Source organism: Musa acuminata, chromosome BXJ3-10 (genome assembly GCF_036884655.1).
Source record: "Musa acuminata AAA Group cultivar baxijiao chromosome BXJ3-10, Cavendish_Baxijiao_AAA, whole genome shotgun sequence".
NCBI classification, from domain to species: Eukaryota; Viridiplantae; Streptophyta; class Magnoliopsida; order Zingiberales; family Musaceae; genus Musa; species Musa acuminata.
In genome coordinates, this window is record NC_088358.1 from 31,222,689 (window position 1) to 31,237,360 (window position 14,672).

Consider the following 14,672-nt stretch of genomic DNA (forward strand, 5'->3'; position numbering starts at 1 on the left):
CCTTTAAACAAATGATCGATGATGAAGCATCACATGTCACATTAATGCCCGCAATGTTTGCTTGTCAAAGAGACGCACAAATTGGAATCATAAAGAATATATTCTCGACATGATTGATTGAGCCAACTTCTACTGATTTTGTTTTTTATGTTTATATAGAGACATCCGAATTCATTAATATTTTTATTATACAAATAATAAATTATAATTTATAATTTATGTAATTAAAACTTATTTTAATTTTATTAAAAACGATCATTAACCGATCACAGAATCCTAATAATTGGTCGAGAAATCGATGTCGACTCCCATGTGGGTGGTGGCGTTCATCGCAACCCGTGATCGGAGGAGGAGGCCATGTTGCGTGCTCTTTCGATCGTCCATGTCATGACATCCTTCCTGCTCGTCAAGCTTCTACTAGTATTTATTTCATTTATATTTTGTCATGCATCGATCAATACAAAAATATCTCATACATTGCTGAGTAGATAACTCCGCGAAGAGGCGCCCACTCTCGTCTTCTCCGTCCCCCACCGCCGCTGCAGTACTGATACGAGCCACCGGCGAGCAGTAGCGCCCGGACGCACGTGTCCATCCCCTGCGTCCGCCGGCCGCCCCACTCACATGCCTCTCCGCTGACCATTGTCTGTTCTACCCCCCGTTCTTTTACCCACGTCAGTCACACGGCGAGACCGCCGCACGGTCCCATCGTTTCCCAGTTTTGGTACGGCCTCGTACTCGACTCGGTTGGTTCCATCGTCGGTGTGTGAGAGTCTGCATTATATACGATATTAAATTTGGACCCAAAAAGAAACCTCGAATCCCGTGGTTCGTGTTACGTGGACCCCGCTGCAGCAGGTCCGTAGTCGCGTAGCGTTTCCCCGCATACAATTTCCATGCGGCGCGTGATCGCACGTGCGACGCCTCCCTCTCGTTTTGAATTTTCAAAACCCAACAAAATAATAATAATAATTATTATTATTAAATATATAACATATAAAATAATAGAAAGCGGAGTGTGATTAGTACTACTCATCACTCGAACCCGACCTTTCCCTCTTCTCCGCAGCATCCTCCTCCCACGTCTTCTTGCCTCCTCCTTGTTTCTGAGATCTGTGGTTTCGATCACCGGCGTCTCCTGGCAGGAGTTACCGGTTCGTGGGGCTCCATCCATCCGCCGCTTTCGCATTCCACTTTCGTGGTTTTTGAGTTGCTTCCCTGACGCCTCTAATCTCCCCACCGAGTTCTTGGACGTGAGAAATGTACAAGAGCGTCGGCAGGCCCCGCCGCTCGAAGGAGCCGAAGCTCGGCTCCGGCCGGCCCGCCGCTGCGACGTCGTCCCCCGGGGATGGTCCGCCTCTTTTCCCTCTTCTTGGGTTCAAATTTTGTTTCTTTTTTTCTCGACTAGTGTTTTCCTGAGCTGCTCGGAGCGTGGGATACTGTGGATTTCGAGGGTTCTTTGTTGTTGTTGTTTTCTTGAACCGTTCTCGGGACGCTTTGGCTGTTCTCGTTCCTCATCGTCTTCAAAACGATGCAACGAGGGCGTGCTGCTCTGTTTCCTTGTGTTTAGTCGGTTTGTTTCAAATAATAACAGTAAAAAATTCGTTCTTGTGAAGTTGTGATCACCGGACCAGGTCTTCCAAGTGGGTTCTATTCTAATCCGGACGGGAAATCGAGATCTTTTTTCTTTTATCTTCTTGTGCTTAGATAAATTGATGTGTTGTTTATTTCGTCTAATTAAGAGAGACAAGCCAGCACTAGCCAGAGGCTCTTCCGGTGAAATGACTTTTGTTTGAACTATATGTTTCTAATGATCCGTTTTATGACCTCCATTTCTGCATAGTTCTTTATGGTCCATCTCAGTGAAGTGGACGGTGTGGGCGACGGTGTCCCCAAGTTTCTTCTTTTAAAGTCATACTATGAATGATTGCCGCATTGATTTAGGGCCTTAGTGTTTTTTTTCTTTTTTTTTCCTATTGTCATTCTTGAGTTCCGTAGGTTTTGGATCGAATGTGTGGATGATCTTTTGGTGGAAGATACTGGTCTCTCGAATGAGTTCCTGTTATTAGGTTAGCTCCTCTTTGGTCATTCTATAGGATGGGCAACTGTCCTTAGTCCTTACCCGTAGAGGTTGAGATGTACAACCTCCGTCACCTGATTCACCTAATGTAAGTTATCTAGAAAAGCTCTGTTGGATATGTAAATGAACTCGTTCTGGTTGTGCGAAAACCAACTCTGTCTTCAGGTATTGCTAAAGTCAAGTTTGTAAACGGCAAATCATACTAAATGATGCCTGGAAGTCAAGGATTAATTATGCTTACTAGAGTGGTAGCGCTTATGGCAATTTATTTCTTTAATTATGGATATGGTCATGTTTTCCATTGTTGTCTCTCAAATGCTGAAATCTATATTTCTTTTCTTCTTGATATATAATATCTATTTCACTGTCCCATGCATATGCTTTGAGTGTCTAAGCCTGTCAGGTATATGTGAAGTTGTGAACTGCAAGGAAGAAATGAAAAGCACTAAACCCAGGGGACAAAATGTGCAAATTTGTACTAGAAGAAGTAACATTTGGGACATTAGAAGTTATTTCGTAGTTTCTTCCATAATTGGATTTGACGTATTTGTGTTGGGATGTTAGTTTCTAGAATAGAGTTGAGTAGATGGTCTGTCATTATGAGCGGAGATAGGTGTAGCTGTGGAAATGCATGATAGAATTATCGGTCAAGGGAAATGCTTCACATTCTTTTCCTTCAAGTAGATGGTCTGCCTAAGAAATGCTTCACAGTCTTTTCCTTCAATTACCTGTTTTACATATACCCTGATGTTCCGTCTGATGTACATGTCCATACATATTTTCTTTACCAAAATTGAGTTAAAATAGCCACTCTTTTGCACATATCATTCACGTAAGTTACTCAAGGTGATGAAAATCATCTTGCTTGGATGTGAATTCTTGACATTGCATATAATTCGTGTTGATCTCCTCACAAGCACAAAAGTGCCTTATGGATGAATTTTCTTGGTTGTAGTTCATACCTTATGAATGACTCTTTTACAGAATGCATCTTTTGTTGCAGGTTTTGTTCAATCCAGAAGACGAATGGATACCTCAAGGATCACACGTGGTTCTTCTCATAAAAGTAACTCTTTCGCTGAAGAAAATTCTGTAAGTGTATTTTAAATCTGTAGGTTCCATGACATCCGAAAATTTCATGTATTTCAGTCATGAAGATGCATGTGAAATTTCCTGGTACCAACGAGATATTTGGGATGTTAAGAATTTACTATATCTGGTGTTTTGCTGAATGCTCCATAATCGTCAGCAAGAGTGAGATTCCCAGAAGATATCATTGTTATCCAAATCTATGCTGCTTGTGTTTTGGTTTTAGTGGCACTCGATACTCAACTCAATTTTCTACTGAGCTTTCTTAGTTTAGCTTTTTATTATTCTTCCAATTTTACAAAGCATCAACTGTTATTTTTTTAGCTTCTAAACGAGTTCACTATGCTAACTAACCCATTCATGGCATTTGAAGTTTGCCCTCGAGTTTGGACGATGCTCGTCTAAGGAAGCCATTATGAAGCCTATACAAACATTAATGGATGAAGAAATGGAAAGTAGGCATGCCTCTCCAAGTGTAATTGTGAAACTGATGGGTCTCAATACGCTCCCCTCGCCGCCTCCAGTAGCCCATAAAGAACTGAAAAATGTTGAAGCTTATTTTCAGCCAGAATCATCTACTGGATTTCAGGGAAATTTTGTGCCACCAAAGGTGCATTCACACCACAAATGTATTAATGAGGATCAAGAATTCAAAGACATTTTTGAAGTGATGGAGACAGCAAAATTTAGGAAACATAAGAACCGATCAACCAGGAAGACGATGCTAAGTTCTAAAAGAAGTGAGACTGGCATGAATTTTGTAAGGCAAAAGTTCATGGATGTCAAGCGTCTTTCAACTGATGAAACACTTCAGAACTCTAAAGAGTTTGATGATGCACTGGAAATTCTTCATTCCAACAAAGACCTTTTCATGAAATTACTACAAGATCCTGACTCTTTGTTCAATAGACATCTCAAAGATGTTAACCATCTACCACCCTCTTCTCATCCAAGCCAGATTACGGTACTAAAATCCTCTATAGTTGAGAAGCACAGGAACACTGAATGGTCAAAATCAGAAAGGAAATATGGAAGGTACTCTCATATGCAAAATGAAATTACAAGCTCTATTAGGAAATCTACACAAGGCTTTACCAATCGCTCTCGTAGGGAATACAGTAGTTTTGTTCCCCACAATTCTTCAACACCACCATACATGGGCAAGACTGAAACTCATGTACATCCTACACGCATTGTTGTTTTGAAACCTAGTCTTGAGAAGACCCAAAAGATGGTTGGTCCTGTTTCCTTTTCACATGAGAACTTACATTTTGGATCAAGAAAGCACAGAGAATTTGCAGTTTCTGCAATTCAGAAGTTACATAAGGAAGGAACAGACAGGCAGAAGTTTTCTGAAAATGTGGAGTATTTGGGGCACACAACAAAGGATTCCAGAGATATTGCCACAGAGATTGCAAGACAGTTGAGCTATACTGTAGGTAACCATTCGAAAAGGCAGATCGCCTCAGAACTGAACACACATATAGGGAGTGGAAGTCCATTTATCCCATCAGATCTTGCTAAGCTCAACAATACTGAATCATTTTGCCAGTTTCCTAACCACTCTGATGAGTGGAGTATTGACTTCAGCTCTCCATCTTCATACTCAATTGAATCATCTGTGAGCAGAGAGGCCAGAAAACGCATGTCTGAGAGATGGAAAATGACCCACCAGTGTCAGGATGTTGGGCTTGTTGTCAGAGGCATGAGCACACTGGGTGAAATGCTTGCTTTATCTGATAGAGAGACACCAGATGCCACTGTGGTCCCATTAGGTACAAAGAAAGTTTCAGATGACAAATTCTCTGGAAACAAGTCATTTGGAACCTGGGGATTTTCTTTAGGTATTAGCAGCAAGAACAGATCTACAAAATTGCAAAGGTCCAAGTCTCTTCCTGCTAAGTCCACTACAATTGAAAGTCCTAACGTAAGCTACAGAAAACAAGGTGGTGATAGTGCTAATGATGACTGTTATATGCTCAAGGATGTACTGAACATGGGTCCTGATGATTTCTCAGTCGAAAACTTTGGTAAGAGGCAAAAGCCACTTTCCAGAAGCTCTAGGCATCGCACCAACAAGAATCGCCGGTCACATTCTATTGGAGCGGAAAATGAGCTACCTGAGCTGGATATTTATGTACATTCAGAAGAACCGAGGAAGAGCATTCATCTGAGAGACCTCTCAGAAGAACAGCATGTACTTCTAGCACACCATGATGAGCCTCACGTTGACATAAAGCACCTAACAAACACCCCCTCGGTTCTCACTTGTGAAGACGCAACAAGTCTGACTACTCCAGGAGAGCATGTGAAGCAATTTGTTAAGCAGTTGACACCTGAGAATGAAGAACTATCTGCCCACAATCATAATGACATTATCAATAAGGTGCTTTTCTATCATGTTCATGTTTTGTGCACACAATTTTTTCTAGCATGACAGCAGCTAAAGATTTGATTGCTTGATGAAACTGAAGGATATTAAGTCTAAGATAATCTGAACTTTTGCTCTGATCCTATTTTAGCATCTCACAATCTCTTCATTTATCCTCCTACACCATAAATTAGAAAAGATATGCTTGTTGGATATGTAAGTTATCTTGCAGTATTCCCTCTATTTCCATTGGCACACACACTGCCTGGTAGCCATCTTCATAAACCAAGATAATGACACAAAATAAAGTCAGCTTACTGCTGAAATTTTGTTGTGCCTCTATCAGTTTAGAGTGCCTGCCGATGTTCACAACATAATTTCAAACCTCAAAGAACTTTTTTTTTTTTTTTTAATTTCATTTGTCCTTTCATGTGTGTGTGTATATATACACTACGTTTTTCCTTTTGCTGAGTCTATTATAGCTTATTTCTTTGATATTCAGCATGTGATTCTTGATAGTCTTTTCTTATTTATCTTAGACACTCCAGGAAGATTTAGCTGACCATCCCCAAGTTGATCCACTTCTATCTCAATCAGAGACATCTGAAGCAAGCCTACTAAGCTCCAAGGAGTGTGAACAGCAAAGTCCAGTCTCTGTCCTAGAGCCTCCGTCTGAAGTAGAAAGTTCATGTTCAGGCTGCTTTGAGAGAATAAGTGCTGATCTTCAAGGCAAGTGAATTAACCATGCCATTGTTCTGATCTTCTAACATATTTAGGTGACATGTTGTTACTCCTATGAAATTCACTATATTGCAGAGCTCAGAATGCAACTCAATCTTCTTAAGCTGGAGTCGGCAGAAAGGTATGAAGAGGAATTGGGCATCAGCATATCAAGTGATGAGGATTCTGCAGGAGATAGTCTGTCAGTTCTACCAACAGGGGAGATATTTCAAGCCTTCAAGGATGAAGATGACAGAGATTTCTCATACTTACTCGACATTCTCATTGCTTCAGGTATTCATGGTGCTGACCAAGATAGACTCTTGGATGCTTGCTACTCGCTTGATTATCCAGTAAACCCACATGTTTTTGATGAACTTGAAAGGAAGTACGGTGTGATGGCATCATGGTCAAGATTAGAAAGAAAGCTGTTGTTTGATCTTGTTAATTGCGTTTTAGCGGGTATCGTGGCCTCTGGCATTGGTCCCCGCCCATGGGCACCATCAAATAGGTCTACGCACACATGGGAACACGAGGATCTCCTTGAAAGGCTGTGGCAAATGGTGGTTAACCAAAGGAAGGAGATGGATTGCAATCTGGAGGAGTTTCTGTATCCTAGATGGTTAGATATCGAAAATAGCATTGAAGTAATTGTTAAAGAGATGGAGAAATTGTTAGAGAATGACCTCTTGGAAGAAATTGTCATGGAGTTTATCATCATCCAGTAGGTTCTTCTACAGCTCTATTGCTAGCCCTATATTACGCAACTGCAAACAGAATAGTTGATGGATGACCAGCCAACAGATGATTGTTGAATGGGAGTTGGGATTAGCTTACTTCCAACTCCACTCCCTTCCATTGCACAACATGACATTGATGAATCTCACAAAATGTATCATACCCTGCTACTTTTCTGGCAAATTCAAGCTGCATCCATCATCCAAGGCCAGACATGGTCAAGTATGCTACCTTGAAAGCATCGGTCAAGTTGACTACTATTGTGTAGCATTTGGTAAGAACTTGCAAAGCAATTTGCTAAATACAAACTTCTTCAACGTAGCTGGTTGGCCTGTGGGCACATGATTTCACTTTATTGTATTCCTAAGTATTATTGCATGGTAAATCTTGATGTGGAAATTTAATTACTCACTCTTTCTTGTATGTATCAACCCTAACATGTTGGTGCTATCCTTTGTCCTAAAATTATATGATATTTACCATATTTAAATATTGTAACATGGTCGTTCTTAGGAACTGTTGGACAGCATGTTCCTTTTCATGATATTTACATCTTGAAGGCACAAGGAAGAAGTGCCAATTGGCTATCATTTATAGCTCGCATGACTTGAATGTGGATTAAGATATTTGGTAATGAAGTCACATGCTTATGCCTTAGGAATGTTGACATGTTGCTTGTGATGACTGCTATAATTTTATTAAGGAACTCATGCACTAAGCTATTAGTTATGCAATTATGTTGGCAAAATTACATATATATATATATATATATATATATATATATATATATATATATATATATATATATATATAAATCCCTTCAAAATTATATAATCCCTTCAAAATCTGAAAACTTGCTTATGCAATTTTTGATCAATTAATATCAGTAAAAATCATTATTTTACTAAAATATTAGGAATAATATACATGTTTATATCTTTGTACGTTTTAAGTTAAATTAATTAATAACCACCATGCAAGATCTTAATATTTGGAAGGATATAGACATATATGTATTAAAATTTGTAATGGTAGGTATTGCTATTTTCAAACTTCCGAAAGATATATGTATTAGAATCTAATTATGTTTAACTATAATATAATGATATCTTAATTTTTTTTCTTTTACAAATAGTTGGTGGTGATGATTCAATCTTGAGAGAATCAAAATCTTTGCCAATTAAGTTAGCTCGTATCATTAAAAATTTACCAACTAAATTTTGTGTCTCTTTGATGTTAGATATAACATTTTATACAGTGATAAATTAATTTGTGTCTTGACAACAATGATTTTGACTTTTCATACATTGGTATGCGGAGAAAATTTATTTTCAAAATTCAATTTTCACCCTCAATTTTTCCTATATTATATATTTATAACAAAAAGTAATTTTCATATGCCAAAATTACACACACATTTGTGCCCCTTCATATTTACCCGTCATATTTATTACACATATACCGATATAAAACTCAAACTTAGTTAACTATTATTACAAAATTACACTAATATTAAGACTCTAATTGATATTGTTATCCTATTAAAGTTTTGCTTCTAAAAGTATTTAAATACATTATATATTTTTAAGTAAAATTAATCATTGATAATTATGATTAATTACTAATATCAATATTTATTGTACCATAATATATCACCCAACATAGGCGATATGGACTTTTAATATTTAATTGTATAATATATTGATAAGTTTGTATTCTATATGTAAATATATTTATATACTATATATATACATATATATATATATGTATATATATATATATGCATATATGCATATATATATATGCATATATACATATATGCATATATATATATACATATATGTATATATATATATATATATATACATATATGTATATATATATACCACTTTTTAATACTAATAGGAAGTAGTCTCGACGTGTACTGCACTGCCGTGTCCCCTCACCGCCACCTTTTGCCGACCATTTCCTTCTCTTTTCTTTCTTTACCCAGCGAAGACAGCCCGGCATCGCAAGGATGGGAGGTGACGGCACCGCCTCCTCTTTGCACTGATCGCCTCGCCTTCTTTTGCTTCGGAGTCGCCGCCCGCCTTCGGCTTCCCCCTTTACAGCTCGCCGATCACTTCTTCTTGACGCTTTCACCACCTTCTCCTCCTCCCCTTCTTCCTTGTACTTGTTTCTCACATCGAGTTCATCTTTTTCTGAGAAGAGAGGAGAGGGGTCGGGAGGGGAGACATGCTGCAGAGGGCCGCCAGCAACGCGTACTCGTGGTGGTGGGCGAGCCACATCCGGACGAAGCAGTCGAAATGGCTCGACAGCAATCTCCAAGGTTAGTCTTTGATCTATATACTCTCCCTTTGGCTCGTCTCTTATCTGCGATCTTGTTGTGTTTTGTCGTTCTGTGGCATTTATGCTTATATTTTTAGAACCGAATCAAAATAAACATGTGAAATAGTTATTTGCAATCAAAATCGACATCCTTGTCTTTACCACAGACTCGCAGTAGCGACAACAGCTACTTTACTGATTCGATCGGGAAGGGTTAGAACAACATGTTAAGAAGAGAGAAACAGAGGAAAGAATAAAGGGAAAAGAGAAGTGGTAAAGAAAAGGGGACAAGGATTGGTGTAACAACCACAAAAGAACCCAACCAAAAAAAATTCTGCTGTTTATTTGATTCAGACAGTAATTTTTGACCATCTTGAGAACAAGGAGATAAAATCTCAAGCGATGAAGTTGATTCCCAACTATGTGCAAATTCGTGATAAAGATCCTGTTTAAATTGGGTTGTAATTTGAAGGAAAGAGGGCTAAGGTTGTTTTACACATTCATTCAATTCCTAATGCATGTGGACTTCGGTGAGTTGTAGCATCCAAATATGGCAGGTGGTACTTGTGGCATATTAGGACTTGGAAGTAAAGAAGAAAAAATAGGAGAGTTTTCAAAGGAGCATCAGGGTTAGGGCCTAAACTTGTTGGTTCAAAGCTGGAATTTGTCTTTAGGTTTGGAGCTGTGAGCAATAACTTGAGGCAGTTCGTGTATTTTGTCTTTGACATAGGTTAATGAAGCATTGGCACAACTTTCTTTGCTTCAAGCAAGGAAATATGTGGTCAACTTGAGTAAGATTTTTTTTTCTTTTAATCTTTTGTAATCCTCATCTATCAATTTTAAAAATTATTTTATTATTTTATTTTTATTCCTCATCGATCAATTTTATCCCTGTGAAATATATGGTGTACTAAGTTATTGAGCAAGTTTCTTTCTGCAAATTGTTAGAAATGAATGAACAATTGGAAAATTATCATAATCATTACATACGCAGGATATATATTTGGTTTCTTTTTTCACTTTGAAAACCTTATATCTTGATTAACGAGCATTTTTATTCTGTCAAAATTAATTTTCTTGTTGGAACTATACGTTTAATCATCACTTGCATATTGGGCTCAAGAATATATTATTTCAAAAATAGAAATCCAAGTAATCAGTTATGAAAATTTATATTGTGACTACACTGAACAGTCTCTTTTTGGAACAGATAGTATGATGGAATGATAGACTATTTGATGGTTGGTTGGTTGAATACTTACGACACGCACAAGCAGTTGCCCACAAATACTTCATTGAATTATTTAATTCCAATCGAGTCTCCAAATAAGAGGGCGAGCCTTCACGCCATTTCCAGTCGAGTCTCCAAAGCACCCTACTTATCAGTCATATGAATTATTTTCAACATTTCTAAATCAAGCAAATTATGTTCCTTCACCAAAATTTTCCATCACTTGAGACTGTTATTAGTGTTCCAGATACTGAATGACCTTACTCACAAGATAAATGGAATGTCAAAGTTCTCTGAACCATTCGTTTCTTGGACCTTTGTTCATTGGTATCTGGTTGTGCCTTGCTTCAGTACAAGTGCAACAATTTGCTTACAGAAATGAAGGGCTAAGACAGACTTGGTACCTGATCTGTGTACATTGATTGCAGGTTTTATAATTCTGGCCTGTAATAAGCTAAATTTATACTGTAGAACATTTTCATAATGAACATTCTAGTGTAAAAGAATGTGTGTGATCCATCATTGTGCCTCTTGTTTTTCTTAAGGTGGGTATTAACTTTGATTGCAGAGATGGAGGAGGTAGTGAAAAAAATGCTCAAGCTCATCGAAGCAGATGCTGATTCCTTTGCTAAGAGGGCAGAGTTGTACTTCAAAAGGAGACCTGAGTTGACAAGCTTCGTGGAAGATGCCTACAGGGCATACAGAGCATTGGCTGAAAGATATGACCACATCTCAGGAGAATTGCACAAGGCCAACCACACGATAGCAACTGCTTGTCCTGAACAAGTCCAGTATGCGATGCTAGAGGAGGAGGATGATAATTTTCCAAAAGCAATTACCCCAATTGATCCAAGTAAAATTAACAAGCCAACAGTGGAGGGATTAATGAACAGAAGAAGAGAAAATGAATCATCCATTAAGAGAAAACAGAAGAATAGTAATGTACCTCAGATTAATAAAGAAAAGGCTCAAGAAGAGATAGATAAGCTTCAGAAAGGAATACTGGTTCTGCAGACGGAAAAAGAATTCATCAAGAGTTCATACGAGACTGGGATAGCCAAGTATTGGGAGATTGAGAAGCAAATCATGGATATGCAAGAAAAAGTTAGTTGCTTGCAAGATGAGTTTGGTACCAGTTCAGTCATCAAAGACGATGAGGCACGTGCCTTAATGACAGCGACAGCTCTTAAATCCTGTGAGGATGCCATAGTCAGTTTGCAGGAACAGCGGAAAAAATCGTTGGAACAGGCTAAGGTAGAGTCTGAAAGAATTGAGGTTGCTAAGGACAAACTGAAGACTCTCAAAGGTGAGTATTGCCAATCTGAAATGGAAGATGCAGATATGTCTGGTGAAAATACACAAATGAGCTTCACAGCTGAAAAAATGGAGGAAGACCTTTATTCTCTAGACAATGCAAGGCTTGAGTTACAGTCCATATGCAAGAAAATTAAGACACATTTTGAAATGAATCCTGAAAGCTCTGTGATCGAAATTGCAGAGAAGATTAATGAGCTTGTAGATAAAGTTCTCGCACTGGAACTGACAGTTTCATCACAGGCTGTACAAATAAATCGATTGACTTCAGAAAACAATGAACTTGATAAATACCTTCAGAAATTGGAAGAGGAGAAAACGATTCTGATTAGTGATTCAAATGCATTGTCTGAAAGACTGAAGGAAGCTGAAGAGGAGCTTAACAAAGTTCAGGCAATCGAGAAAATTGTCCGAGATGGAGAAATAAATTTCTATGACAACTTTAGTGAGGCCTGTCACAGCCTCAGTGGTATTTCAGAGAAGCTGCAGTCTCATAAATCACCAGAAGATGAGTGTGTTGCAGATGCATCCACAGAGGAAGAAGCTTCTGCGTTTAGCACTGTACCACTGAGAGAGTGCCAAGATAAAGAAGTAACTGAAATCCATGACGTCAAGAAGGATATGGAAGAGGAGATTCATACAACTAAGGAACTTGGTCACCGCCCAGAAGATCCTTCCCAGATGGAGGCTGGTTCTCAGCTCAAGAGTGCTTCGGATGAGATTGAGGACCCAAAGAAAGGAAATGAACTGGGCGAGAAAGGCTTATCACAAACGTATCTAGGCATTCGTCAATCTGACAATGAAGAAATCCTGCTTGATGAAAAAGAGCATGCTCTTAACTTTCAGCAAGTAGTTCCAAGTGGTTTAGAAGGTACAGAAAAAATTGTGTTTGCTGAGTACACATCAATCTTACAAAATTACGAAGAGACAAAGAGAAGGCTCTCTGAAGTAGAGAATAAAAATGAAGAACATCTTCAAGAGACAATGTCTTTGATAGGGGAACTGAAGAATGTCATTGCAATGAAAGATGAGGAGATACAGTTGCTGAAACAACAATTGGCCTCTCTAAAGATGAGTTCCGATATTACTGCAGATGCACCTTCCATTGGAGACTCTTGGGATGGTCAACAAAAGCTTGAAAGCACATCCAACTCTGTGATGGTCACAGAGAGTTCCAACCTTCGAGATTCTGAGATGCTTGAAGATCTAAGTATATCCACTACAAAAAGAGATTCAGATGATAAGTTTACAGAAGTACATGGACCCCTTGAGGAAGGCAGCAATGCAGATTGCATCAATGAGCCAAAAAGCATTTCACCAGTGGAAGAAAAGCTCAGAAGGGATATTGACGCTTTGCTTGATAGAAATTTGGAATTCTGGCTAAGGTTCAGCACATCATTCCATCACATACAGGAGTTCAAGGCCAAATATGAAGACCTACAAGCTGATATTGATAGGCTGAAAGACAACAAGACACCAGGGGGCAATGATGGTGCTACTGGCAATCAGGATGGGGAACCTGAATCAGCGATAGTAGCCACAAGACTGAGAGAATTGAAGACTGAGCTCCAGGTGTGGTTGGAACAAAATGCACTGTTGAAAGGTGAGCTGCAAAGTACAATCTCATCTCTTGATGATATGCAAGAGGAGATATCAACTGCTGCCAACACAAAATCAGAAACGGGGGAAGCGATGTGCACTCCTTATCAAGCTGCAAGGTTTCAAGGTGAGGTGATGAACATGAAACAAGAGAAGAATAAGGCTGCAAGTGAATTGCAGGAGGGACTAGATCAAGTCAGGCGGCTTCAAGCTGAAATTGAGCAGCAGTGGTCTAAGCTACGTGAGAACTTTGAACCATTTCCATCGGCAAGCACCCCCGATGCTGGCTTGGAGCATTCTCCCAGTAGGACCAGGGTACCATTGCGGGTCTTCCTTTTCGGTGCCAAGCCTAAAAAACCATCTATATTTGCACGCATCCATCCAGTGTTTCAGAAACAAAACAGTAAGCTGAAGGCTGGGCGTCGGTAAGTTGATGGCAAATACTTGATATTCATCAATAACTACTGACCCAGCTAGCTTTCTACCGTATAAACTTGTGAAATTATTTTGAACAGGTCTAAATGGTTTTCTCAATCTGATGAGTAGCTCATTTCTAGTTGGATGAGAGGGACTTCGACCCCATCATCATGTGGGAGGTGCTTCACGTTTTTTGTCTAACTTTCCAAGGATACCTTTGGTTTGCCTTGTGTGCCTTTTGCTCAGTGGCAGCAGCTTTTCTCAGCTCTGTTCCAGAAGAAACCAGTAATCTTGTTGATGAAAGTTGTGTTGAGGTTGAATTTTAGATTTTACAAATCCAGTTGATACTTTATTCATTGCAAAGAAAAAAATATATATCATTTGTTTATACGTGCAATAGCAATCCGAAGTTTTTTCCTTTTCTTTTTCTTGCATTCATTTTGGTATCACCCTCCAGGCTTGTACAAGATATTCTCATGCATATTGTAATCAAACGCTCCAAAATGTTTTGAGATTGTAATTGTGGCATTGTTGTTACATATACATATTTGTATTCTAAATGCAATTAGAAGAGTCTAATGTATATAAATCGGTTTGAGTTGGTGTGTTGTTGTGTTCAAATTGATTTAATATTTGATTTCTTATATTTTTTTAATACAACTATTGTAATGATTAGCATATTATTTATTGTCTTCAAATTGCTGCAAATAATTAACATTATGACTATCAAATTGATTAATCGGTATATTTACATGAATTTGTTCAGAATAGGAAGAGGGTTAGTA

The 14,672-nt window shown here is 38.6% G+C and overlaps 2 protein-coding genes across 2 annotated transcripts; both read left to right on the top strand.

Moving 5' to 3' along the window:
• Positions 1-1,044: 1,044 nt before the first annotated feature.
• LOC135650935 (uncharacterized) lies at positions 1,045-7,409 on the top strand. The gene is made up of 5 exons (XM_065170646.1): positions 1,045-1,351; positions 3,084-3,172; positions 3,543-5,555; positions 6,080-6,269; positions 6,357-7,409. The coding sequence occupies exons 1-5, from the start codon at positions 1,261-1,263 to the stop codon at positions 6,986-6,988; spliced, it is 3,015 nt and encodes a 1,004-aa protein (XP_065026718.1). The 5' UTR covers positions 1,045-1,260; the 3' UTR covers positions 6,989-7,409.
• A 1,519-nt stretch (positions 7,410-8,928) lies between these two features.
• LOC135650490 (protein NETWORKED 2D-like) lies at positions 8,929-14,310 on the top strand. Its single transcript, XM_065169877.1, has 3 exons — positions 8,929-9,327; positions 11,126-13,895; positions 13,986-14,310. The coding sequence occupies exons 1-3, from the start codon at positions 9,234-9,236 to the stop codon at positions 14,014-14,016; spliced, it is 2,895 nt and encodes a 964-aa protein (XP_065025949.1). The 5' UTR covers positions 8,929-9,233; the 3' UTR covers positions 14,017-14,310.
• Positions 14,311-14,672: the final 362 nt, after the last annotated feature.